At 61.1% G+C, this 26,498-nt stretch overlaps 3 protein-coding genes across 6 annotated transcripts; 2 read left to right on the top strand and 1 right to left on the bottom strand.

Annotated features, from left to right (window-relative positions):
- Positions 1 to 2,445: 2,445 nt before the first annotated feature.
- On the top strand, positions 2,446 to 12,163 carry SLC16A5 (solute carrier family 16 member 5). 3 transcript variants are annotated; one of them, XM_090292847.1, is made up of 6 exons: positions 2,542 to 2,588; positions 4,503 to 4,798; positions 4,963 to 5,218; positions 7,675 to 7,818; positions 9,530 to 10,339; positions 11,413 to 12,163. In XM_090292847.1, exons 3-6 carry the CDS (start codon positions 5,020 to 5,022, stop codon positions 11,661 to 11,663), a joined length of 1,404 nt encoding a protein of 467 aa, XP_090148973.1. In that variant the 5' UTR covers positions 2,542 to 2,588; positions 4,503 to 4,798; positions 4,963 to 5,019; the 3' UTR covers positions 11,664 to 12,163. The 3 variants fall into 3 exon arrangements, with proteins under 3 accessions (XP_090148975.1, XP_090148973.1, XP_090148974.1); XM_090292849.1 differs by lacking the exon at positions 4,503 to 4,798 and having other exon boundaries at positions 2,446 to 2,588; XM_090292848.1 differs by lacking the exons at positions 2,542 to 2,588; positions 4,503 to 4,798 and adding an exon at positions 3,366 to 3,974.
- Positions 12,164 to 14,509: 2,346 nt separating this feature from the next.
- ARMC7 (armadillo repeat containing 7) lies at positions 14,510 to 23,317 on the top strand. 2 transcript variants are annotated; one of them, XM_090292845.1, is made up of 3 exons: positions 14,510 to 14,607; positions 14,700 to 14,843; positions 22,756 to 23,317. In XM_090292845.1, exons 1-3 carry the CDS (start codon positions 14,517 to 14,519, stop codon positions 23,109 to 23,111), a joined length of 591 nt encoding a protein of 196 aa, XP_090148971.1. In that variant the 5' UTR covers positions 14,510 to 14,516; the 3' UTR covers positions 23,112 to 23,317. The 2 variants fall into 2 exon arrangements, with proteins under 2 accessions (XP_090148971.1, XP_090148972.1); XM_090292846.1 differs by having other exon boundaries at positions 14,700 to 14,779; positions 22,756 to 22,910.
- A 912-nt stretch (positions 23,318 to 24,229) lies between these two features.
- On the bottom strand, positions 24,230 to 25,687 carry NT5C (5', 3'-nucleotidase, cytosolic). Its single transcript, XM_090292844.1, has 5 exons — positions 25,444 to 25,687; positions 25,092 to 25,192; positions 24,963 to 25,023; positions 24,666 to 24,780; positions 24,230 to 24,562 (listed from the first exon to the last, which is right to left on the bottom strand). The coding sequence occupies exons 1-5, from the start codon at positions 25,648 to 25,650 to the stop codon at positions 24,402 to 24,404; spliced, it is 645 nt and encodes a 214-aa protein (XP_090148970.1). The 5' UTR covers positions 25,651 to 25,687; the 3' UTR covers positions 24,230 to 24,401.
- Between the last annotated feature and the right edge of the window lie 811 nt (positions 25,688 to 26,498).

The following is a 26,498-nucleotide window of genomic DNA, read 5'->3' as shown; positions in this document are numbered from 1 at the left end:
TTTTCTCCTGTGCTTGGCGGCCACCTGCATATCGTCTTTGGAGAAATATCTACGCAGCTCCTTTGCCTGTTTTTAAGGAGGTTTCCTTGTTGGTTGTAACAGTGCCCAGTGCAAGTCCCTCATCGAACGTAGGATTGGCAATAGTGCCTCCCATTCTGAGAGTTTCCCTTCCGCTTCCCTGGGCGTGTCCTTTGGCACATAAACGTCTTCCATTTTGTTGACGTTCAGCTGATGTGTTTTTTCCTTTGTCCCTTGTGCTTTTGGTGTCATATTTAAGAAGCCAGTGCCTAATCCAAGATCATGAAAATTTACTCCTATGTTTTCTTCTAACAGTTTTGTAGTTTGAATTCTCACATTTCCATCTATGATCTTTTCTTCCTGTAAACCGTGCGAGGTAGAAGTCCAGCCTCATGCTCTGCACATGGGTGTCCAGTGGTCCCCGCACCACGTGCTGGAGAGACCGTTCTTCCTGCCCGTCTCAGCGCGGTGACGGAAGATCAACGGACCATTAATGTCAGGGTTTATTCTCAGTTGTGTCCCATCGCTCTACACGCCTGTCCTTATGCCAGTACCACAGTGGTAATTACTGTAACTCTGCGGTCATTGACTACATTTTAAACAACCGTATCCAGGGCTGGCAGGCTGGGGGAGACGCTGAGGGCGCATTCGGAGGTGGGGGGCGGCCCGGACGGCTCCCGGGGCCGAGGGGTTTCCCCCTGCTCTCTGTTCCCCCACAGCTGCCGGCCTGGGTTCCCCTGGGTGTGGCCCTCAAAGCTCTTGGCTTTCATTGGGTGGTCCCCTGGGCAGCTAAGGCCCCCAGAGAGGGGCTCCTGCACCCTGGCCCCCCACCCCATTCCCGTTGGGAGATGGAGTCCCGTAATCACGCGAATCAGTCGCTTTCTCCCGCCGACTCCGGGGGCCCTGGAACCCGGGACTCTAAAATCAGGAAGCTGAAGAGTGAGCCCATGGGCCTATGCAAATGACATGCTAACGACATGCGAATGAGCCCGCCGAGCCCACGTCCGGCGGGGGGCCCCCCAGCAGGGGACCGGGCTGGGGCGGAGGCCCTGGCCACGCCCTCCCACCCCCCGTGGAGGCTGCGAGGTGGTCCCACCCACCGCGCCCTGCGGCCCGCCTCCCCCGGGTCGCGGTGCCAGGCCGGTCCCCGGCTCCTGCCCCGGTGTCCCGCCACATCCTCCCCCGCGGGAGGGCCGGGCCGCAGGAAGCCGCGCTCGGCGGGAGCGGAGCCGCCGGTAAGCGGGCGCCCCGGGCCCCCCGCCGGGGTCTCGGTCAGCGCGGCAGACCCGCCCCGCTCTGGGCCTCCCGGGCCCCTTCCCGCCTGTCGAGGGTGAGGATCCGGAAAAGCCTTTCTGTCCCGGGCCCCGGGCTCCCGCAGCCCTGGGGGGCTGGGGACCCCCCCCGCCAGAGGGGGTCTCTGCAAAGCGACTGCTCGCCCTCCGCCGCCTGGGGCGCAAGGGGCGGGCACCACCGAAGGCTCGGCCTGAAATAGGCGCGCGGGCGCCGCCTGGACGTCCCCAAGCCCCACCCCGAGCGGCTCCGTCCTGCCCCGGCGGGAAGCCCAGTGGCAACGAGATCCCGAGGGCAGGGGACCCAGCCCCGGGTGACGAGAGGGCATGCGTTTCTGTTGCCCACCCCACCCCGCTTCCAGGCTGGTGTCAGCAGGCCCCCGGGGGTGGGGGGCGGGGAAGGGCACGTTCGGGGTCGAGAAGGGAGAGGGCGGCTTGGCCCAGCACGCCGACCTCTGGAATTGCTCCTTCTTTCCGGGGTCCCAGCCAGGTGCAGGGTTTGAGGGCTTGTCAGCCCCAAGTTCCAGCTGGCTCTTGGGGCCCTCTGGGCCCAGCGGGGAGCCCTACGGCTGCCCGACCTGTGTGCTGGGCTCCACACCCACGTTCCTGCCTGCTAGTATGTGGTCTGGTGACAGGGGGGTCTCTGGGGTCTCCCTGGGGCTGCCCACCCTTTCACCGCACTGGGGCTTGGGGCTCCCCGTTTTCCCTCGCCTGGGAAGAGAGCAGGGGATAGAAAGAAAGAGGAGGAGACCTCTCCATTCTGCACACCGGCTGGCACCCCAAGCCCGCGGGAGAGCTCCACTCACCCCTTTGGCCACGCCTGCCAACTCAGGTGGGCAGGAAAGGGTTCTGCGCGCCTAGCAAGGCCCCTGCCATCGAACTCCCAGCCCTAAAACCAGCTCGGAGGCTGTGTGATCTTGGGAGGACTAGAAACGTTATTTTGACCTCCTCACTTGGGTGTGAAGACAGTCTCACTCTGGGTGGGGGGTCGGGGGTGTCCCTGGGGGCTGAGGTGTGCGGCTCCGGTGAAGCGGCTCACCTCCAGCCCCAGGAACGGAGAATGAGGTGTCTCCAGCTGCATCTCCCTCCTCGTCCCAACCACACACCAGGCAATGACCATGACTCACAGTTCCCAATACAAAGAAAAGATCACCTCCCTGCTGGGGCAGAGGCAAAGCCGGAGTCCCCAGCCCCATTTCTTCTCTGCTCTGGAATGGACCTGTCTGCTGGAAAGCCAGATCACCCTTGGTACTGGACTTGCCTGCCTTCTGGGGAACACAGGTGGGTCACATTCATTTTGCTTTTTGTGCTCTGCCAGGGGCTGGGTGGGAGTTCCTGAACAGATCTTTGCTTATATGTAAGGACCGGACCACTCCAATGTCGGATGAAAACCACTATTAAGGAGAGAAAACAGGAAGGGAGTCTAGCTCAGCTGGGGGGTGGGGGTCAGAGTAGCGTCCCAGGGGTGCCACCAGGACTGAATCCTTAAGGACCAATCAGACTTCCCTAGCCAAGGATTCTGGAGGAACCACCGCTGTAGCCAAGTTGGTGGCTGGGGGAGGGGGCTGGACTTACGTGTGAGGCCTGGGAGTCGCTTGGGGTGTGGGAGGTGAAGGTTCTCTTCTCTCCTGGAAGGCTGGGTCTATAGGAAGTCCCCGAGCTGGGAGGCCACGAACAAAGAGAGGGCAAAGGTGCTTAGTGGTTTCCGGGGCTCTGATGGTCCTGGGGGGCCCCAGGGAGTTTCTGGAGGGGAGGCAGGTGCAGAGTGAAAGTCAGAATCCTGGACAGAAGTCCCCAAAGGTACTGCCCAGAGAGGTGGCTACTGAGAAGGGCACTGAAGGGACCTCTTCCTGGAGGGGCAGGACAAGAGTGGACAAGAAGAGACAAGAGCCAGGGAGGGGGCCTGGTGGCTGGGGTCCCCTCCTCCCTGCCACCTCTTGGTTAGTGACAGGGCACCGCTGCTCTGAAGGGTCCTGGAGCCCGGGCGCGCCGGGGCAGCAGGGAGGAGCAGGCGGGAGGGAGGGCTGCAGAGCGAGGCTGAGGGCCCTTCTAGGGGGAAGAGGGGAAACGGCAGGTCCCAGAAGGTTGAGGGAGGAGGGGCCCGCTATGGAGGAGGGTGTGGAGACTGACATTCAGGTCACCGAAGAGAGGATCAAGTGGCATTGGTGGCCTTTCCATTTGCTGAGGGAACAGAAATCGTGGAAGGGACGAGAGACAGTTGGCTGGAGGAGCCGGATCTGCGGTTTCCCCAGCCTGAAGCTGGCCCAGGGGCTCGGGGCTGAGGGGCTCTCTACGGCCAGTGTCATCGGCAGGAGGTGCTGCAGGCCCACACACGGTCACACACGCGCGCGGAGACTGGGGTGAATGGGACGCTGGCCTGGGCAGGGCTGTGCCCCGAGAAGGGACTGGAGCCTGGGAAGGACTTGTGTTTAGGGTGGGTCCAGCTGAGTGCAGCTTCAGAGCTCCTGGGCCTGGGGGAAAGGTGTGGGCTGCTGGGCCGGGCCGGAAGGGGGGGTTTCACATTTCTGAGCTCCTGGGTTTCCATGGGTTTTCCCTGGACCTGGGGTGAAAGGAGGGAGGCTGTGGAAGCAGTTGCTCCTGGGACCCTTGGCTTGACAGGGCAGAGGTTACTCCCATCGCCTGCTGAGCCTGGAGCCCTGTGTGCAGGTGAGGTCAGAGGGCACGGGGGGGGGGGGCAGGATGCAGCCAGGGGGCTGGCAGAGGGCTCCGCATCTGGGGAGGGGACGCTATGGGGACTTCCGTGACGGGGAGAGTGGCCTGGCAGTGGCAAGGAACTGAGACAGTACTGAGCTGAAGATGGGAGGGGTGTGTGTGTCTGAATGTCTATGTAGCATGTGTCTGTGCGTTTGCATGCCTTTGGCTTGCCTGTGTGTCTCTGTGTGTGTCTACATACATGCACAGGTCTGAGCATGTGTCTTGATGGTGTGTGTGTGCGTGTGCGCGCGCGGTGTGCAGAGAAGGCCTTGCAGGTGGCCGGTCATTACTCAGCACGACTGTGGAATGTGCCCCCTGGCCATGGTGGGTGTTACCAGCAGCGCTGTAGGGCGCTTTCAGGGGGCTTCCGGCTGAGCCGGCGCCTGCTCCCGGACTCGGCTGGCCTGGCGCCCTGTGGGGCTGTTCTGAACGCACGCTTGGCTGCAGCCGGCACCAGCTTGCTCACGTTGGCCTTCACAGGGGCGCCGACAGTGAACTTTGCTGCTACCACGGCATTGCGACAGTCTGTGTTTGTGCGCGAGAAGCCGGTCCTGAATGAAAACGCGAGTGTGCCTGGGGCTCCGTGGGGCTGCCCTGGCCCTGGAGACCTGCTCCGCCCTCCCAGCAGCTACTGAGTGTTTGCTGTGGGGGCCCGGGGCCGGGCCAGGGGGTCCCACCTGCTGACCACTCACGGATGTTAGACTGGAAAGAACTCCCCCTGATCCCTTACCTGCCTGCCCCTCCTGCCAGGCCGGCTCTGGGGCCCTCGGAAGTGGGTGAGAGGAGATGCCGAGGCCAACGCGTGGGCCTCTGGCCACCTGCCAGGGGGCGGTGCTCCTGATAGCCGGTGCTGAGGCAAGGGGAAGGGACAGTCTCAGCCACCCAGGAAAAGTGGCAGGTGAGCCGGCAGGGTGGCAACTTCATTCTTTCCCCTCCCCAGGCAGCCCAGGCACTGGTAGCGGTGGCGGCGAGGCTGTGGCAGTGTCCCGGGCGGAGGATGCCCCGGGCCCTGGAGCGCGCCGAGGGCTGCTGGGCCTGGGTTGTCCTGCTGGCCTCCGTGGTGGCCCAGGGCCTCACCTTGGGCTTCCCCACGTGCCTCGGCATCTTCTTCACGGAGCTGCAGCATGAGTTCCGGGCCAGCAACAGCGAGACGTCCTGGTTCCCCTCCATCCTGACGGCCATGCTCCACGCTGGCGGTAAGCAGCCTGGGGGGCCCCAGGAGCGGTGGCGAAGAGCCACGCTCCCCAGGTCCCCTGGGTCCCCCTCCCAGAGGCGCGGGCTGTGCCTTCGGGGTGAATTCCTAAGATTTCTCCTGGTTTCAGCCGGGCCACTCCCCTGGCAGGAATCCCACTGGGCGCTCCATAGAGGGGCGAAGCCAGGCTCCCCATGGCCTCTGAAGGCTGGATCCAGACTGGAGGGGGCGGCTGGCCTCCAGCTGGGAGGTCACTCTGAACCTTGGCTTCCGGCCCTGCCTGCGGGGGTAACACCCAGCCTCCCGCCCACCCGCGGCCCACCTGCCACGTGGGAACGTGGGGAAGAGCACGTGACTCTCGGGGAGCATGGAGAGCGGGAACTAGGCAGCTGTGGGGGATTCTCATTCCCGAGACCTTCACTGGCCGCTGGGGGAGAGCGGGCTCTTTGAAGATACCAGGAGCAAGATGGGGACAGGACAAGAGCCCTTCCTCTCACTGGGAAGCACAGGGGGAGTTGCCAGGGCTGGGGAGGTGGAGGGGAGGTAGCCCCCTCACTTCCTGGATCCCCCAGGACTGTGACAACCACCCCGGGCCCCAGCCACAGGGGAAGGTCAAGAGCCGCCCAGGAGGGTGCTCCACAGCAGTCTGGGGCTCAGTTCTGGCTGCTCTCCAGGGGGACTCCACAGACAGTGGCCTCCAGGGCCTGAGGGGGCCGCAGGGACCCCAGCCGTGGGGTGTGCTCACCTTAGCTGGCCTCCGCTCCCTGCCCGCCTCCCGCCCCTGCCTTCACCTGGTGCCAACGGCCTGCTCGCTCTTCTGGTTCCTTCCCTCCAACTGGAAGGGAGGCCTGACTGCGTAAGGGCTACCTTTGCCGGAATGGCTCCTGAACCTGTCACGCAGGGCATGGGCTCAGGGCGAGGGGAGGGCCAGGCGTGGCCCGGACCGCACAACTTCTCACCTGCAAGGCTGGTGCACAAGTGGGAACTGCAGAGAGCTCCATCCACACAGCCAGAGAGGGGTCTGGCCCGGCTCTGAGAGCCAGGCACCCAGCGGGAACCCCCACTCCCCAGCCAGCTTTAGACTCACTGCGCCCTAGCAGGCTCTCCCACATTTCAGTTGGCTTGGGACTCCTGTGTGTCTGTCTGTCTGTCTCCTATACTCACACACCCTTAGCCCATGCACATTCAGAGTACGACAGACATTTTAAACGTGAGAGGCTCATTGATCCTCAGTGCCTCCTGCTCCCGCACACTTTAAAGGTGAGGAAAGCAAGCAAGTGCAAAGTACAAGGCCTGCCCAAGGTTGCAGAGTGAGTTCAGGCCAGAAGCATCGCCCTTGCCACAGAAACACCCAGGGCCCCACCCCAGCACCCTCAGCTAAGCTGGCACACGTCCGAGCCCCACCCCTAGGCCATGACTCAGGGCTTTCCCCAATATCACCTTTCCTAAGTCAGGTCAGAGGATGGTGGTGGGACGGTGTGTGGTCCCTGGTCACAGCCAATCCAGAGCCTCGCCGCTCCCTCGACAGCTGCCTCCGCTTGATTATTCCTGAGGGTGGGCTGCTCACTTCCTCTTTCACTCCCGAACTCAGACTGGCTCACATCCACACATCCCCTCTCCACCCCAAACGCGCACACACACACAGACCTGTGTGCGCACACACTCCCTGAAACTCCATTACGTGCTCCTGGGGGCAGGGCACTTGGTGAATGGGGCCTTGCAAGGTGTTGAGCAGCCGGCCAGGACTGGCTTGTTTCTACTCCCCTGGGTCTGGGCCAGGAGAAAGCCACCCAGGATGGAGGTGGGGTGGAGGAGACCAGGCCCTTCTTGGACAGAAGCCAAACATCTGGGTGCAAGACTGGTGCTGGCTGGAGGTGGTGGAGGAGGGGAGAAGGTACCCCACCCAATTTTCTCCAGAGGCTAGTTCGAGGGTGTGCAGAGTAGCCAGGGGCCCCAGCTGCCCACCCGAGACAGGTGGGGGGGGGGGTGGAGGGAGGGCTGCGGCCAATCTTCTCGAGGGTGGTGTAGGAGCAGAGACTGGGGGTGCTCACCATGATTTAGATGCCCAGGACCCCCACCCTCTGAGACAGACCCCCGGTGAGGAGCATTCACCTGGCTCACAAGCCAATCCAGTTCTACCGGCTGGAATCAGCCTCAGTTCCCTGCAGTGAAGGTCCTTGTCTGGACCAAACTGACCATTTGCAGACCTCACCTCTCACCTGGTCAGATGTCGCCCAGTCTGATCCCTCTTTCTGTAGCAGAGGAAACTGAGGCAGAGAGAAGGATAGCCTTGCCCAGGCCACATGGCCAGTCTGTGGCAGAGTGGGCGTCAGGTCCAGGTCTGCAGGCACCAGCGCTGATAGCCTCTAAGCCTCCTGGCCCGCTCCTGCGGGAACCCACCCCCCAGCCCTGCTCTGCTGGCTGGCTCCTCATCCCTGCCCCTCCTGCTCCGCCCCACAGGCCCCCTGTGCAGCATCCTGGTGGGACGCTTCGGCTGCCGGGTGACAGTGATGCTCGGGGGCGTGCTGGCCAGCCTGGGCATGGTGGCCAGCTCCTTCAGCCGCACCCTCAGCCAGCTCTACATCACAGCGGGATTCTTCACAGGTGATTGCCGTTCCACCTGGAGCCAGAGTGCCAGGCCCAAGTGAACAGGACAGGCAAAGCTCCCGGCCTGGGGGGCTCCTTACGCAAGGGGGGACAATGAACAGATCAATAAGAAGGATTATTTCTGATTGTGACAAGTACGTGAGAAGACAGGACAGCTGATGGGATAGCATCCTGGCTGAGGGCAGAGGTGGGCAGAGATTAAATAAAAAGGTAGAGTATCTGGAACACCCGCTGTAAGAGATATGCAGGGTTGGGGGGAGTTGCTGTTCTCAACAAGGCAGGCTGAGAAGGCCTTGGAGAGAAGGTGCCGTTTGGGCAGGGAGCTAATGGAGGGAGTCGGCCACCGGGCTCTGTGGGGAAGAGCATTCCAGGCAGAGGGAAGAGCAAGTGCAAAGGCCCTGAGGTGTCAAGGAGCAGCGCAGAGGCCAGGAGGGCGAGGGGCGTGAACGAGCAGTGGAGGCTGTTGCAGTGAGATGGGAAGCCACCTGAAGGGTTTGGAGGAGAGACAGAAGTAGGAGAACCCAGGGGGTAGGGTTTCTTGAGAAAGCGAATGAAGAAAAGCTGAGAGGACGAGGGAGTGGTCAGCGGTGTTAAGCCACCAGCAGGTCAGACTGAATGGGGACCAGACTCCTTGCATTTGGCCGTGTAGACATTGGAAACCTGGGTCAGAGCAACTCTGGAGCAAAGGTGGAGGTCGAAGTCAGACTGAAACAGTTTCAACAGAGAACAGGAGGGGGAAAACTTGATACATCTGAGATAATAAAAACTCCCAAGTAATTTCAGGGTAAGGTGAGCAGAGCGACGGGCCAGGACCCAGAAGAGGCTACGGGTCAAGAGAGGGTTCTGTTTTGCTTTTAATGGGAGAAATACAATGAGGGAGAATGATCTAGAAAAGAGAAAAACGTCTGATGCAGGATGAGGGGAGGGGCTGGAGAGGTGTGCCTTTGCGTGGCCAAGATGCAGGGCTGGCCTTGGCTGGGAGGGCAGACGGGTTACAGCGGAAGGGGGGCTGTCGTGGGGGTGGTGACGTGTGGAGTATAAAGAGGAAGAACATCCCGGGGTTGCCCAGGAGGAAGGAGAGTAAATGGACGAGGGACACATATCAGCATCCCGGACAAGCCAGGGCCTGCCTGAGGCCGGTGGCCACGGCAGGCTGTGCGCGTTCTCTCCAGAATGTTCAGCTGTGCGGGGCGGGCCCAGAGTGGGTGGAGAGGTGGCGTCTGAGCTGAGCCAGAAGAAAGTTGGGAGAAGGATGCTCCTGGCAGAGGGAACCGAAACAGCGAATGTCCTGAGGTAGGGAGCACCTTGGCGTCCAGAGGAAAAGAAAGCATCGTGGTGAGTGACAGGGAGAGTGACCTGAGCTGGCAGCCAAGAGGTGGTCAGGTGCCAGATCGTGCGGAGCCTTCCGAGGCATAGAAGATACCTTTTTTTCTAATGTGGTGGGAAGTCTCTGGAAGGTGTTAAGCAGGGGAGATACTTAAGTTTTTAAAAATCACCAGTGCTGTGCCAAGGGGCCAGGTGTGCCCCTGGCAGCCTCGGGAGGGCAGATCTGAGGGCCGGGATGCTTCTAGATCCCTCAGGACCTGGAGCTGGGTCTGGGCTCAAGGGAAGGAGAGCAGACGTGGGACATGACCCTGTGACCACCACTGTGGGTGCAGTGGGGGGGCCCCAGAACACCCTTGAGCCGCTCTCCCCTCTTCCACCACAGGCCTGGGCTTGTGCTTCAGCTTCCAGTCCACCATCACCGTATTGGGCTTCTATTTCACCCGCCGGCGGGCGCTGGCCAATGCCCTGGCCTCGGTGGGCGTCTCCCTGGGCATCACACTCTGGCCGCTGCTCGCACGCTACCTCCTGGAGGGCCTGGGCTGGAGGGGCACCTTCCTCATCTTCGGCGGGGTTTTTCTCCACTGCTGTGTGTGCGGGGCCATCCTGAGGCCAGTGGCCACCAGCGTGGCCCCTGAAGCCAGAAGAGGCTCTTCTCCACCTTCCAAGGCACCTGCTCCCGGCTGCCTGGCAGCATGTGGCCGGACCATTCTGCGCTACCTGGCCTTCGACATCCTGTGGCACAACGCGGGCTACCGAGTGTTCACGCTGGGCGTCACGTGGATGATCCTGGGTTTCCCGCTGCCGCACGTCTTCCTGGTGCCCTACGCCATGCAGCACGGGGTGGACGAGCACCGAGCCGCCCTGCTCATCTCCATCGTCGGCTTCAGCAACATCTTCCTGCGGCCCATGGCTGGGCTGGCGGCGGGGCGGCAGGACTTCGCCGGCTACCGCAAGTACCTGTTCAGCCTCGCTGTCCTGCTCAACGGGCTCACCAACCTGGTCTGCACAGTGTCGGCCGACTTTCGAGTGCTGGTGGCCTACTGCCTGGTGTACAGCGTGTCCATGAGCATCATCGGCGCCCTCTTCTTCCAGGTCCTCATGGATGTTGTCCCCATGGATCGGTTCTCCAGGGCCCTGGGCCTCTGCACCATCCTGGAGAGTATCTCCATACTCATCTCCCCCCCAATGGCTGGTGAGGCCCGGGAAGGAGGGAGGGAGGGAGGGGACAAGGGCGGCCAGGGTTGATGGTGTGGCCCGAGGGAGCAGGGTAAGGGGGTGATGCAAAGGGAACAGCCTGGACAGATTTGGGCCCTGTCCAGCATCCCAGCAGTAGGGACTTGGAATCTGTGATTTTCCCAAGAGCCCCAAGGGACTGGCTCCAGCCTGTTCCCCAGCTGGTACTCAGGTTTTGAACAGTTAAAGGTAGGGGTTTGCTTACCTGAGTGTCTGTACCTCTGTTTTCTTGCCAGCCAAGGGAGGAAGATAATAGAACCTATGTGATAGGCTTGTTGGGAGGGTCACAAAGAGCTCAGTAGGGAGCACACAGGTTTGCTGTTATTAACATCCTGGTTCTCCCGCTTCCTGCCTGGGGGACCCCGCCAAGCTGTTTACCTGCTCTGAGCCAGTGTCCATCTGCAAAATGCAGAAAAGAACACCTGCCACAACCATTGCCCCATTGACGTGTGCTGGTCCCTGGGTGCAGAGACTTCACTTCTGGTGGGAGCGTTGGGAATGAAAGAAAAGGGGCATATTTGTGGTCGCGGTGGTAATTTGCACAGACGTGGAAGCAGAGCCCCACGTGAGAGGCAGCGTGCCATTCAGAGCAAGAGGGCAAGTGTGGGAAGCCTTTGTTGCTGGGAGGCAGTCAAAAGACATGTGACTGCAGTCGTTATAGTAAGATGATGGGGACAAGCCAGCAAGTAGAGAGAGCTCTCTGGGAGGCAGTACAGGGGGCAGGGAGTGGCCAAGCAGATGTCCCAGACTCCGCTGGCCCCGTCTTCTTAGCTTCCTGCCACCAGGGTAAGGGAGACATGCCCTTAAGTGCTCTTCAGCCCGGGGACTCTTCCTGGCCTGGGCAGAGCAGGTGTAGTGCGGCTTCTCCCCCTTCCACCTAACAACTATTTATTGAGTGCCTACTAGGTGCAAGCCACAACTCCTGGTACTGGGGGTACAACAGAGATAAAAGTAAGGCCCTTGCCCTTGCAGAGCACAGTTTGGGGGGCTGGCAGCCCTGGGCAGTGGCCTCACCTGCTCTCTGTCCCTCAGGCTTCCTCCTGGACAACACTGACAACAGCTTCAGTTACGTTTTCTACATGTCCAGCTTCTTCCTCATCTCAGCCGCGCTCTTCATGGGCGGCAGCTTCTGTGCCCTTCGGAAGAAGGAGAGGCAGGCCCGGCAGGCCAAGGGGGAGGCAGCCACCAAGGAGGCTGCCCTGGAGCGGGCCCTCCCTGGGGAGGGCACAGACCGTTCCGAGAAGCAGCTGTGGACCGAAGTCATGTATGTGACCAGCGTCTGAGCCCCAAGATCACATGTGTGACCAGCATCTGAGCCCTGAGGCCAGTGAGTGCCCGCTGCCTCAGCCCAAGAACAGGATGTTCAGCTGTTTCGCCAGGCGAAGTGCTGCCCAGAAAGCCTGAACCACAGGCCGTCGCGGCTCTGCCCGTCGGGACTCAACCAGGAGCTGGGACCTTGGAGGCTGGCCTCTGAAGACTCAGGGTTCCTTCCAAAGAGCAGAATCCAGGAGCGGGTCCTCCTCACTTGTTGTCCTCGGGCACCAGGGTCCTTGGGGCCCAGGAAGGTGGGTCTGAGCCTTGCCTGGGTCTGTCGTGGCCGCCTCTGCTCAGCCGGCTGCCCACGGCTGCCGCTACAACTCAACACACCAGACCATCACACCAGCTGGACGCCTCCGATGTGATCTCTTCATCCTTCTCTGGCGTCCACCGTTCCAGCGCGCTCACCTGTCCCCCTGAGCCCTCCTGCCTCCCTGCCACCCCCGGTGACTCAGCCCCTGCCTTTAGGACTAAACCCAGCACAGGCTGCTGGGCCTCCGACTGACTGGAACCTCGGGAAGAAGGGCCTTGTGAGCGACCGCGTTTGGCCCGCAGCAGCAGCAGGCAGCCACGCTGAGGAGCTGGCCTGGTGGCCACGTGTGGACAGATTAGATGTCGGGTGCAGTACCTGCCCCGGCGCCTGTGCCGAGAATGGGAGGGGAGCACCTGCCCTGGGCCCTGGAATCAGTGAAGTCTGAGGGTCTCCCTTTGTCTTTTGCCCAGCCTGGCCTCCGGGCAGGGGCTGAGGAAGCCAGACCTCTGGCTGCCCAGGGAGCACAGGGATTGCTAGGCAGGGCCCACGGAGCTCTGTGAAAATAACAGCTGCCTTTGCCACAGAAGCCCGTCTACGCCCTCTCCCTGCTGCGTCCGCGGTGCCGGCCGCGGGCGACGTCGCCGGCTGGGCCAGCTGCCAGGCCACCCCTGCTCCCCGATGGCCTGTGTGTGTGCCTGCAGGTCGGAGCTCCAGCCTCCCCCCCACAACACACGCAGTTTGCGAGTGCCCTTCCTTGAGGTCATCCCTGGGGGTGGGGGTGGGGGCTGGCTGTCACCAACGGGAACAGAGAAGCAGTGTTTGAATTACACACACGAGCGCTCCCTGCAGCAGGTTATAAACCCTGGGAACTAAGGACGCGGGAGAACAGGCCCGGAATCGGCCCCCCTCCCCCGCTTCTGCTCCCCCGGCTTGGCACGGGCTGCTCACGCCCAGGACCTTGTTTGTTGATTCAGGCTCAACCAGGCTCCAACCAGGCTCCAACCAGAAAGCCTTATCAGGAGGGCCGGCGTTATTTTCCCGGCCCGACTGCAGCCTCGCGGCGCCGCGCGCCCAGCTGGCGCGGGTCAGCCTCCCCGGGGCCGGCCGGGCTCCCCGCGGTCACGAGCGCCCCTTGCGGCCAAGGACGGCAGTGCAGAGGCGGCGACCGGGGCGCTCAGCTGGGACCGCGGAGACCCGGGTTCGGTTCTGGCTCTTCCATCACTCACTGCGGGTTCTGGGGGCGTCGGTCACCACCACTGGGGTTTTAAAAAGGAGGCGGCGGGCCGGGATAAGCTCAGGTCTCCTCCAGGGTGAAAAGTCTGACCCGCAGGACCCCCGCCTTCCTGCGCTCGGGCACCGTCCCCGGACCGTGAACGAAGGGACAAGGCCTGTGGCCGCCCCCCTCGTGGAGCAGAGGAGGGAGCTCGGGCTGGTGGGCGGGCACGTGCTTTGACTAGCAGCCCCCAGGCTTTGAAATGTGCACCCCTAATAGGCCCACTGCCTTCAAACAGATTAAAAAAATTTTTGTTAAAGAAAGAAACATCGATGTGAGAGAAACATTGATCGACTGCCTCTCGCGCGTGCCCCGACCACGGACCGAGCCCCAAACCCAGGCGTGTGCCCTGGCCAGGGGTCAGGCGGCGGCCCTGCGCCTTGAGGGCTGACACGCGACCCAAGGAGCCGCACCGGCCAGGACGAAACATCTACGGCAGAACAGATTTTAGCGCACACTCTGCAGAGAGCGCCCGGGCCTCGCCCGCCCGGCAACGGCAGCATGGCAGTCACGGGCGGGCTCCCGTGCACGAGTGCGGAAGCGGCCCTGCGTGCCCGGCCGCTGCCCGCAGCACGACACCAAGGGCCGAGAGTCGCCGAGCGAGGACGGGACAGCACGGCTGCCACACCCAGGGCTGCTGCCCAGCGCAGAACGCCGCCCGAAGTGGCACATGGGGCTGAACGCAGGCTCCCGCCGCCCGTCGGTGCCGCCCCGCGCTCCGGGCGCTGGGCTGTGTTCCCTCGTCGGATGCAGGAGGTCTGGGGGCGGTTCTGCCTCGGCGGCCACCCTCCCCCCCACGGAGCCCTCCGGCGTCTGTCCGCTCCTGAGGACGCGGGCTTTGTCGCTCACGGCATTCGCAGCCGCCGGCCGGAACGTGAAGGCGGGAAGCGCAATGCGCACGCGCCCCGCGCTCGGCGACGGTCCCGCCTAGCTCCGCCTCGGCCCGCCCCCTAGGGCGGGGCTAAGTGGACTTCCGCCGGAAGCCGGAATTGAGCGGAGAGGCCTACCTACCAGCTGGGGGCGGGGTGGTGCTACCTCCGCCCCCATCGCGCAGCCGCCTGCCAGTCTCCTGCGCCGCAGGTAGCCACGCCCAGCTCCTAGGAGGTGCCGAGGCCGCACCGCATCCCCGTCCCAGCCGGGAACTGCTGCAGACCCCGAGGCCACGAAGGGAGCCTGGCTTCTGCTCTGATCCGCCCTTGCCCGGCCAGGCCCAGTGCGGTTCTCGCCCGCCTTTCCGGCCTCCCCTGCCCCGCTCGCCTGCCTGTCCCCCGCGGGCCCTCCGCCGCCCCGACCATGGCCCAGAAGCCGAAGGTGGACCCCCACGTCGGGCGGCTGGGCTACCTGCAGGCGCTGGTCACGGAGTTCCAGGAGACGGAGAGCCAAGGTGAGAGCCAAGGGCGGGGGGCCGGGGCCGGGGCGGGGTCCGCCCGCGATCGTCGCCCCGGACCCGGCTCCAGCGCCGCTTTTCCGCTGCAGACGCCAAGGAGCAAGTCCTGGCCAACCTCGCCAACTTCGCCTACGACCCCGGCAACTACCAGTACCTGCGGCAGCTGCAGGTCCTGGACCTGTTCCTCGACGCGCTGTCGGAGGAGAATGAGACGCTGGTGGAGTTCGCTATGGGTGAGGCTGGACTGCGCTCCCGGAGGCCCGGCGGCGGGCTGGGCTGGGCTGAGTGGGTCCGAAGGGGGCTTCGGGGAGGGAATCTCGGGCGGCCCCTCGGCGGCAGCGGCCTGCGGCTCACGCAGAGCTCAGGTCCGGAGACCGAGCCCAGGGCCGCCTCCGCGTGCCTGCCTTCCCTCCTGCGTAGAGATGCGATCATGAACGAGGGGATGGATCGAAGCCGCGTGGAGGGAAAAGAGTTTAGCGTGCTCTTTTAAACATCTTTCTTTTACTGTTTCCATATCGAAAGAAGCAGAGGTGGCTTGGAGTGGCTTGTGGTTCCTGTAGCTGTTCTGGCCTGAGGGCTATTAAATTACTCACTGGACAGACATTTATTGGGCGTGAACTGTGAGCAAGGTACCGTTCCCAGTGCTGGAGAGATGGCCAGCAAGGCGGGGAAAGGTCTTTGCCCTCCAGGAACTGGGATTCTGTCCGGGGAAAATGATGGTGAGAAAACAATCCGAAAAGCTGAGCGTCTGAAGGAGTTAAACGGAATGATGAGACAGCAATGGGAGACGGGGGCTCCTTCCATTTTGGCTGTCATGGGCAGGCATTCTGGGCAGGGGTACATCATGGGCGGAAAACCCTAAGGCAGGAGGAGCCCCAAGGACGGCTGATGTGTCCTGCAAAGCGAAGGGTCGCTGGTTCGATTCCCAGTCAGGGCACATGATTAGGTTGTGGATTCAGTCCTGGGGTCGGAGTGCGTATGAGAGGCAGCCCGTTGTTTCTCACATCGATGTTTCTCTCCCTCTCTTTCTCCCTCTCTCTAAAAGTAAATAATATACTTAAAATTTTTTTTAATAAATAAAGAATAACATTATATAGTGAAAGGAATTTTATCTATGTAGGGAAAGAAGCCTTTAATGTTAAGTCCCTTGTCACCTAATACCCAATTATGCAAATCTCTCTCATAGTTCCCAAAAAGGACATTTTTTTTAGGTTGGTTTGTTGAAGCCAGGATCCATGCATTTGATCTGGTGGTTATGTTCCTTAGATCTCAATCTCTCTCTCTCTCTTTTAAAATAAATTTTGTATTTTAGAACAGTTCTAGAAAAATTGTCAAGGTAATACAGAGAGTTGGGTCTGCTGCATGGGCAACAGCAGACCCTCCATATCACCCCGCCCAGGCTCTGTAGCTTCAGCTTCACTGGAGAGGACACTCCAGCGTCATCACAAGATGTCGATTCAACACGGGAGGAGACAGATACCGTGTCACTCCCGAGTTGGACTGCACAGCCATTCTCGGCGGTGCAGATAGACTCTTAAGAAGCTACACCATCGTCTCGCGAGACGGACGGCTGCCGACGACGCCGACGACAACGAATACAGAGAGTTCCCATACATTCTACACCCAGTTTCCTTGTTATTAACACCTTACATTGTGTCGTACATTTGTTACAATTAATAAACCAGTATTGATACATTATTATTATTAACTAAAGCCCATACACTATTCAGATTTTCTCAGTTTTGACCTAAAGTCTTTGTACTGCTCAGGAGCTCCCCCAGGATACTGTACTGCACTGAGTTGTTACATCTCCTTAGGCTCCTCCGCTTAGGTTCCCCCCCCCCCCCCTTTTTTTTTTGATAGTTTTGAGGAGTAGTGGGCAGGTATTTTGTAGGCTGTCTCTTGATTGGGATTTGATGTTTTTCTCATGATTAGACTGGATTTTGGGGAGGCCATGCCCAGGTGCGGTGGGATGGGGTCCTGTCCTGTTGAGGGAAGCGCTGCTGTGGAGCTGGTGCTGCTGCACGTGCGGGGCCCCAGCTCTTCGCCACCCGTGCCTCCTGCGCTCTATCGCCGCTGACCCTGAGACAGCGCTAAAAGCAGGTGGGCTCGTGACAGGCGTCTTCCAGTAACGAATCTGAGGCTTCAGAAGGGTTGCTCAAAGGTTTGAAGAGTGACGGACCCGGGACTTAAACCCAAGGCTGTCAGATTCTAGAAACGGTTCCCTTGACCATTTTCCTGCCCATAGAAGACTCCCCAAGTTCTAGGGTTGTGGACTGTGAAAGCTAAAAAGGAACTCTAAATTCCTCACGGTGCTGATACGTAACCCGAGGCACAGACAGCTGCCCTTCGGCCGGCCCACGGCAGACCGGGGTCAGGATGTGGCCCACCGGGGTCAGGATGAAGCCCCCCAGGGTCAGGATGCGCCCGACCGGGGTCAGGATGCGCCCCACCGGGGTCAGGATGCGCCCCAATGGGGTCAGGATGCAGCCCACCAGGGTCAGGATGAAGCCCCCCTGGGGTCAGGATGCGGCCCACCGGGATCAGGATGTGGCCCACCGGGGTCAGGATGCGCCCCACCGGGGTCAGGATGCACCCCAATGGGGTCAGGATGCGGCCCACCGGGATCAGGAGGCAGCCCATCATGATCGCAGGCTTCCTTCCATGGAGCTCTGAAGGCTCAGCGCCCAGGTGTGGCCTGTGTGTGGCCGCAGGCTGAAAGCCGCTCAGCTGTGGTGACTACTGTCCCTGCCTGGGGTCTCTGTGGGCTCATCCTTCCGGGGCCTCGCAGACACCCCGGTCAGCAGAGCTGAAGGCCTGAAGGCGAATCCGGTTACAGCAATTGCAGACAGCACGCGGGGTGTCCAGTCTCCTCTGTGCCTCCCCCTTTCTTGGCCTTTGGTGCATGTGCCCATTTTGAACTATTTGACTTACCCCTTGGGGTGGTCCTGGCTGCTTTTCCTCCCGTCAGTCAGGGGCTGTGGTTTGGGAGTTGCTCTGATAAAAGCCACCTTTTCTGGACGCCCACCCCACGCCCACTGTGCGCCCACCTTGTGCCAGCACTGCTGGCAGGGTCCCTGGCTTTGTCACCGCCCACAAGGCACATGGTTCTGAGCCCCTTTTACATGTGAGGAAACAGCTCAATGAGGTTAGGTCCTTTGCCTGCGGCTCAAACTGTCAGTGATGCCTGGAGCCAGGAGTTGGCCTCAGTCTTCCTGGACCCAAACTCTGTGCACAGGGGACCCAGCTGCCAGATCCAGGCTCAGAGTCCAGTGTAGCTTCTTCCCTGCAGCTTTGTTTCTACTGCACCTTGTCGCCTCCAAAATACCCCTGAGATGGTGTGGTGGCAGGCCACCTGGCCCAGTTGTTTAAGAGGAACTGCCCCCAGGACATGGCCCTGACAGGCCAGGACAGGCTGGACGTGAGTGGATCATGGGAACCAAGTACAAAGCCAGGATCTCAGCAAATACCTGAATGAGTATTCCGAGCTCGTGCCCCAAAGAAAAACTCCGGCAGCCTTTGGCGTTAGGTTGGAAATGTTTGCCCACAGCACGGCCGGTTGCCTCCCAGGTGTCCTGTATGCTGCGGCTTCCTCGGTGTGTGGGAGACACACAGGGACCAGGAGAGGCTTCTCTGCTCCTGCGAAAACTGGCTGATCCCCAGGGGATCGCGGAACGCTTGGCGGGCTTGGTACCGATGCCGCCCGGAATGCAGGTGAAAGCCCTTTCCCTGGGTCCCATTTCCCGCAGTACCCGGGGCCGCCACCAGGTGGTGGTGGCGTGCAGGGAACGGCTGGTGGATAAATCCTCAGGGGCCTCTCTTTGGTGTTATGTATGTATTTATTTAACCTTTATTGTAGGTTTTTTCCCATTACCACTGAGTGCCCTTACACCGCTCCCCCCAGCAGTCACCACGCTGTTGTCCACGCCCCTGAGTCCTTTTCCCTTTTTGCTCAGTCCCTACCCCCGCCCCTCCCCCGCGCCCAATCAGCCTGCGGTCCGTGCACGGGCCTGTCCCATTTTCCTTGTTAGTTCGGTTTGTTCCCCAAATTCCACATGTGAGTGAGATCTTATGGTCCTTGTCTTTCTCCGACGGGCTTATTTCACTAAGCATAACGTTCTCCAGGCCCATCCGTGCTGTCACAAAGGGTAAAATTGCCTTCTTTTTTACGGCCAAGGAGAATTCCACGGTGTGACTGTCCCAGAGCTGTTCTATCCACTGACCTGCTGACGGGCACCCGGGCTGCTTCCAGATCCCGGCGACTGTAAATAACGCTGCAGGGAACACAGGGGGGCTGATGTTCTTTCGAATCAGTGCATTTTGGGTTCCTCTGCAATTTCTTGCTCTTTCTGGAACCCCTATGATGTGAGTGTCAGAACGCTTGAACTTGTCCCAGAGGCTCCTTCCACTGTCTTTGTTTTTGGGATTCTTCTTAATTCTTGTTGTTCTTCTGATTGGTTGTTTTTTGCTTCCTAAGTTCCAAATCATTGATTTGATCCTCGGCTTCATCCACTCCAATGTTTCCTTTAAATTATTCTTTATTTCAATTAGTGTATCCTTCGTTTCTGACTGGGTCTTTTTTATGCTGTTGAGGTCCTCACTAAGTTCCTTGAGTGTCCTTATAACCAGTGTTTTGAACTCTGCATCTGATAGGTTGCTTGTTTCCGTTTTGTTTCTTTTTCTGGAGTTTTGTTCTGTTCTTTCTGGGCCATGTTTCTTTGTCTCCTTGTTTTGGCAGCCTCCCTGTGTTGGTTTCTGTGTATTGGGTAGAGCTGCTTTGACTCCATGTCTTGGTCGTGTGGCCTAATGTAGTGGGTGTCCTGTAGGGTCCACTGGCACAGCCTCCCCTGTCACCCAAGCTGGGTGTTCCAGGTGCACCCTTTGGTTGGGCTGACTCACCCTCCTCTTGTAGCTGAGCCCTGGTTGCTGCTGGCAGGTCCATGGGAGGCATTTACCAGGCCAGTCAGCGGCAAGGACTGACTGTGACCACTGACCACCACCCTCCTCCCTCCGTGGGGGATCAGCTGTGCAGGGGCAGGTGCTGGTGCTCTGACATGGTCTGTAGCTGTGCACTGGCTGCGCTGGCCCCGGGGTTTCCGGGTGGTGCAGGCCAAGGTCAGCCCCCACCTGTGTTTGCCCGGGGCCGCCCTGCCTGAGCTGTAAATAATCTGAGGTGGCTGCTGCTTGTGCTGGGCTTGGAGGTTCCCAGGTGAAGCCAAGCTGTGAATCTAGGCCGGCTGCTGCCAGTGCTGGGCCTGGGGCTCACTGAGGCCGGCTGTTGCGTGTTTGAGGCTTTAGGAAGTTGTGCAGCAGGAGCCAGGACCAGCCGTTCGTACGGCAAAGCTACTGTTAACAGCTGTAAGTTGGGTGGGGTGGAGTCTCAGGGGATCTCCAGGGCGGAGAAAACAGTGTGAGCCAGGTTGAGGGAGTCTCAGGAATGGCACCCGACTGACTTCCATTCACCTTGGTTTCTGACAGTTCTGAGTGGCAGTGGTTTTATATTTTAGTTGTAATTTTGGCGTGGTTGTGCGAGGAGGTGAGTCGTGTTTACCTGTACCGCTGTCTTGTATTGCCTTTTTTTAAAATATTTTATTATTTTTAGAGAAAGGGGAAGGGAGGGAGAAAGAAAAAGAGAAACATCGATGGGCTGCCTCTCGCGCGCCCCCAACTGGGGAGCTGGCCCGTAACCCAGGCACGTGCCCTGACTGGGAATCGAACCGGCTCACGGCCGGGGGCTTATTGCTTTCTCTACAGCCCCCTTCAGGTCTTCAGGGCAGGTCTTCAGGGCAAGTTCACAGAGGTGGACTCAGGAGGAGGAGCTCAAAGCCTCTCATGGGTCTGCTGGCTCCATCTTGGGTGCTCCAGGCCTTCTTACCCCCGAGCTCCTCATTCCTAGGCCCTCGTGCCTCCTCCACCTCTGAGGGCCACGGCCAACGAGGCCGAGGGGCTTCAGGAGTTCCCTGTGTTTGGGGCCCAGGCAGCTGGTGAACTCCGGCAGGCAGGTACCTGATCCAGATGGGGCCCGGGGGGGACCTGCTCCCCTGAGGCCTCCTCCTGCCCCCGCCCCCTAGCGCTTGCCCTCTGACTCTGCCCTGGCCCTGGTGGCAGGGCCCCGCCCAGGCACCCCTGGGCGCGATGCTGACTAACCGGGCAGAGGGTGGCGAGTCCTCGTTGTATCGTGCTTTAGAGCAGAGATGCGCCCCACCCCCCACCCGAGCCACTGTGCGTGGTGCTCAGCACCGAGGAGGCGGGGCAGGTGTACCTGAGAAGTGGGAGGCCGCCCAGAGCATGTGCACCTGTCTGTGCCTGGCCGGGCCTGGGCTGTGCCCGCAGCAGGGTTACTGTCCTTGGAGCTTCTAGAGGGACACCCTTTCCCAAGGGAGCGGCAGAGTCTCCCCATCTTCTGGGACGTTGGGGGATTTACTCAACAGCCTTGGCTCCTCCCACTAAAGTGGGGGTAATGATAACACTTTGTGGGGTCCAGTCATGTTCCCAGCATGTGTCCAGTGAGTTTCCACAGTGGCAGGTGCCGGGGATACAGGGGTAAGCCAGCGAGGAGGGCCCTGCCTTACGGTGCCCAGGGACGGGGGCAGGCAGCAGGGTGGCCCAGGGCTGCTGAGTGCTGCCCTGGGCGGCCCAGATGCTGAGAGAGGGTTGACAGGGAGGCCTCTGATCAGGCGCCCTATAGAGAGGGAGCTCCCCATCAGAGCCTTGGCCCCTCGCCTCGTGACTTAAGGGATGCCACCCAGCCCTGTCCCTCCCTCAGGTGTTCCGTCTGTGAGCCGCAGCCTGGGTCCCAGACCTGCAGGGCTCCGAGGTGGGCAGGGTCCCAGGGAGCCATCCCGCGTAGCCCCCAACCCGGTGCAGGTCAACCCTTTCCCCCACTCACTGCTTTAAACCCTTGTGACAAATACCTGTGGGGTGCTTCCTGTGTCACGCACGAGAGCAGGACGGGAAGAGGACAGCTGAGGCCTTGGTCTCAGCCCCACACCCCCTGTTGGGGCCGGGCAGGCCGGGAGCAAGAAGACCAGCCGTAGAGGTGGCCTCTTCGTGTTAGAGCGCGTGAAGGAAATGGGGTGGGGGTGTGGTGGGGGGCACTGCTGTGCAGGGCACCCGGGGAACGTGGCATCTGTTCCCTGGGCCGAGCGCTCACTAAGCCAAGGGGGCGGTGCTCACAGCGCTGGCGTGAGGGTGGGGGCCTGGCCACACTCCCTGAGCCGTGGTGTCTTTGGTTCAAAGCCACAGGTCTCTCACAGGCGCCTTTTCTTTGCCCCCAGAATCCTAGGGACAACGATGTGAAAATGATACTAAAATGCTCTAACGCCCTAGTTAGTTACACCGTGTCCATGGACTGGTGTGCGGCGAAGCCGTAAAGGACGCCTTCAGTGCAGGGTTAGTGGCCCAGGAAGATGTGCACAGTCCATTGCTAAGTGAAAACAGCTGGCTTATGAAACAGTACGGGGAGTATCAGGTTTTTATTAGATATGTATTTACATATATATTCTGACTTACAATATTTTTACCTCTTAAAAAATCTTTTGTAGATTATTTATTTACTTATTTATTTAGAGACCTTGGTTTGCTGTTCCACTTATTCATGCATCATTGGTTGTGTCCCTTATATGCCCTGACTGGGGATCGAACTCACAACCTTGGTGTATTGGGATGATGCTCTAACCCACTGAGCTACCCAGCCAGGGCTAATATTTTTAGCTTTATCGAGGTAAAATTGACATGTAATAAACCATACATACTTATAGGGTACACTTTAATAAGTCTTGACATAGATATACACCCATGAAACCATCATCGTACTTATATTTTAAAATTCTTTTAAAGATAGAGTATGAGTTTTGTTTTTGTATTTTACTTAAAAAGGGAGGGGAGGATTATATCAACCACTGAACTGACCGAACCAAGAGGGAAGTGCCCACTTCCAGAAGGCTAGGCTGTGACAGGCAGGCAGGCCTTTCTGGAACCCTGAAAGGGAGGGCTGCAGACTAGGATGGGCCTCGGATCGCTTGCCCCTGGGGCACCTCCTCACAGGCCGGGGCCCTCCCCTGGACTCTGGGCAGGGAGGAGGAGGAAGGGGAGCAGGGAGGAGGCCCGGGGCTGAAGCATCAGGGCTTGCCTTGCTCTCCCCAGGGGGCCTCTGCAACCTGTGCTCGGACAGGACCAACAAGGAGCACATCCTGCAGACGGGGGGAGTCCCGCTCATCATCAACTGCCTGTCCAGTGCCAACGAGGAGACTGTGCTGTCTGCCATCACCACGCTCATGTACCTGAGCTCGCCCGGCGCCCGCGCCGAGCTCACCGCCCTGCCCGTGGTCCAGTGCATGCTGCGCTTCTCTCTCTCGGCCAGCACGAGGCTCCGGAACCTGGCCCAGATCTTCCTGGAGGACTTCTGCTCCCCGGGCGTGGTGGCTGAGGCCCGCCGCGGGCCGCCTCACTCTGCCCTGGGTATCCCCCTGCCGCGGCCCGAGGCCCCACAGCAGTCCTGACGCAGGGAGACCTCAGGGCCGTGGTACTCCTCCTGCCAGAGACAAGGCCGAAATCCTGGTGGGGCTTGGGAAGCAGGCGCCGTAGTTGCCCGGGAGCCCCTTCTCCCCACGTGGGGCCCCTTCAGCCATTTTAAAGGTGAGTTTTCTCGGCGTGGCAGGTGCTTGCACGGTGACGAAAGGCATCAGATGAGGAAGACAGACGTCCAGACACGCGAGGGAATCAAGAGGCAGCGCCCCCTGCAGGGGCTGCACTCAGCCCAGGGCAGGCGAGGGCGCGGCCCCGACACCCCCCCAGGCTCGCGTCCTGATGCCAAGCACCCCTTCCCTCCAGCCAGAGGCTGTTGCAGAGGGCGTTCCCCTGGGCGGCCCTGCTGGGGCAGGGACGCTGCCGAGCCCCAGGAAGTGGGCATTATTACCCCCTAGCAGAGGTGCCGGGGCCGTTCTGAGAGGTGGGAGCCAGAAGCCTCGCTGGGACCGTCCTGAGGCTCTGGGGGGCTGGCGACCTGCCCCAGGCTCTCCAGGTTGGGCACTGGCACAGGGGGTGCCGGCTGGGAGGCCTCTGCGGCCCGGGACTCCCCGTGTGTCCACACAGGCCGGCCTGCTGGGCACCACGTGAGGGCTTCGGAAGCAAAGACGTGGTCCCTGCTCTTGAGTGATGCAGCCCATTGACCGTTAATGTGGCCGTCAGGCGTTGAGACCAAAGCCACGCGGGTGACGACGTCATAGCACAGGCAGAAACTCAGAGCTGCATCCCCCCCAACACACCCCCGCCCCTCCGCTGCGGGGGAGTCCCTGCCCCTCAGAGCGCACCTCAGGCCCAAGAGGGCTTTGGAGACAAGACCTGATACCGACGTAACGTGGGTGGCTCATCGTCCATGGTGTACGGTGGTCAGCACGGGGGTTGCGGGGCGCTGCATGGCAGGCTGGGGTCCACAAGTAACGGGAGTCCCAGTCGTCTGCACTCCCGAGGGTGACGTCCCCTGTGCCCAAGGAGGCAGACGTGAGGAGTGGGGGCGCCTGAAGCCAGGAAGGGGAAGGCCTCCTTGTCAGCCTCCGTGGCCCTGCCGCCCGCACGCTCCTGCCCCTTTACCTTCCCAAATAAAGGGCCTGAAAAGAGCAGCGACCCAACGTGTTTTATTGAAAGGTTCCCGGCTGGTCCCCCACCAGGCCAGCCATCCGGGAGGTGCCAGGCAGCTGGCCTGTGTCTCCCCGCTCCCCAGTGCTGGGGCCACCACCCCGATGCTGCCCCGCCCCTCAGCTCTGCTGGGGCTCCTGCCCACCGCCCCTCCTTCAGCTGCTGGCCCACGGCGCTGATTGCCGTTTGCTGTCTATGATCCCCCTCCAGTTGTCGCTCCAGGAGAGCAGCCGCCTCCTCGTGGGGGGCAGGGCCAGGTGCTGGTTGTGGCAGCAGGTGAACAAGATGTGCTCCCAGCTTGGTGTCTCCTCTTGGCCTGGAACAGGGGAGGCAGGAAGCCTCTGGAATCTGGCCGTGTTTGCTCCCTCCCCCCAGTCCCAGCAGGCCAGATGCCTGGAGGTTGCCAAGGAAGAGCCAACCTCGAATGGTGTCGTTGTCATCAATGAGCAGGTCCCCGGAGACCACTGTCTTGTCCCTCGTCATGATAATGCGCTCCACAAACTGCGGCCCCAGGTGCTGCTCCACCCAGCGGTACTGCGGGGGCACAGCGCCGTCAGGGGGCATAATGGGTGCTGGCTTCGGGGCCAGCGGGGAGGGGGGGCGAGCGGGCTGCGGCTCCCGCCCCCACCCCCACCCCCACGTCCTGCGTTCCTGCTGGGTTATTTTCAAAGCCCGACTCAGGAAGCGCAGTGTCCGGGAGGGGCCGGGCTGCGCACCTTCTCCCCGACACAGTGGTCAAACTTCAGCAGGGGGCTGGTGCAGATGAAGACCTCCGTGCTGCGGGGAAGGGGCGGGTTAGACGGGGAGGTGCTGGCCCCGCTGCCGCCCCGCGCCCCGCTCCTCACTCCTTCATGGCGCTCATCTCCCGCAGGGCTTCCAGGGCGCCGGGGATGGGCTCCAAGTCCAGGAAAAAGCCGGGGGCCTCGTACACACTGGCGACTTTGTCCTGCAAGACAGGGTGCCCGTCGCGGCTTCGGCCTGCGCAGACCCAGCCGCAGCGAGGATCGCGGAGGCGGGGAAGGGGCTCTCCTGATCCCGGGGTGCCTGTGTGTTCCGAAGTGAGCTTTGTTCATTTTAAACGGGGCGGGGTGTCCCGGGAAGGGGAGCGGAGACCACGCTGCCCAGGGCAGGGCTCCCTGCTCGTAAACGGCCTCTGGGGCCGAGGCCCGCGCTGCGCCCCCCGCCCCCACTCCCTACCGCCAGGTCCGGCCTCAGGGCTCGGTACTGCTCGCGGGCGAAGAAGCCGCGCCGCTGGTCCAGGGGCACGTGCGGCTCCCCGGGGAAGCGGCGGCGGAAGGCCTGCAGCAGGCCGGCCTCGAAGTCGGCCAGCACGCCGTCCATGTCCACCAGCACCCGCACGGGCCGCACGGGCCGCGCCGCCGCCGTCGCCATCGCCACCTGCATCTCGGAGCGCCGGGCGGAGAAAGCGGGAGCGCGGGCTGCGGCTTCCGGAGCCGGCGGGCGGGGCCGCCCGGACGTTTGCATGAGCACCGCCCCCGCCGCGGCGGGAGGCTGGCCGGGGCGCAGGTGGGCACAGCCCCGGGGTCGGCTCTCAGGGCCCGGCAGGGGCCATCCGAGCTGCTGGGAAGCATCTTCCAACCGGAGCCGAGGCTCCGCCTTCCCAAGGAGCCGACCGCCGGGGTCCTTGCTTGCGGGGGCGCGGAGCGCGGGGACCCGGACCACAGCTCCCGGGAAACGAGCTCACCGACCTGCGGATCTGAAATGTGGGGGCTTCTGCTTAACACGTCCAGCCCCACCTGGAGGGGCGGTTTCCACGGCGCGTGGAAATCGGGGCCGCCCGCTCTCAGAAGCGGCCGTTACAGGCCGTCTAGGAAATGCTGGACGGGGCTTGCTTTTGTTAACGCCCCCTTTGGTAATTTCACGCCATTTCTTACTACATCCATGTATAGTTCCCCGTGTGAGCACCCCGATATTTCCAAACCAAGGCAACAGAAACGTTGCAAAGGGGAGCCTGGCTTCTTATTTTGTGACCGAACTTAAAAAACGCTTAGGAACAGAGGCAGAGGATGAAAGAAGGTGACGGGCTTGGCCAAGGAAGGGGCTCGCGTATGCGCGACCCGTGGTGGGGCTGGAGAAGTGGGGCCAACTGTAATAGTGTCAGCAATAAAAAGTAAAGGGGAAAAGGTACAACTTATTGCATAAGCAGTAAATACGGGTAACTTGTTTTCCTCCTCCTTCATTAAGCCACTGACGTCACACAAACTGGGTAAAAAGTCCAAAAAGTCCATTCC

The sequence above is a fragment of the Furipterus horrens genome, unplaced genomic scaffold (assembly GCF_987537825.1).
Source record: "Furipterus horrens unplaced genomic scaffold, mFurHor1.1.pri manual_scaffold_11, whole genome shotgun sequence".
NCBI classification, from domain to species: Eukaryota; Metazoa; Chordata; class Mammalia; order Chiroptera; family Furipteridae; genus Furipterus; species Furipterus horrens.
This window is presented reverse-complemented; position numbering and strand designations above follow the sequence as displayed.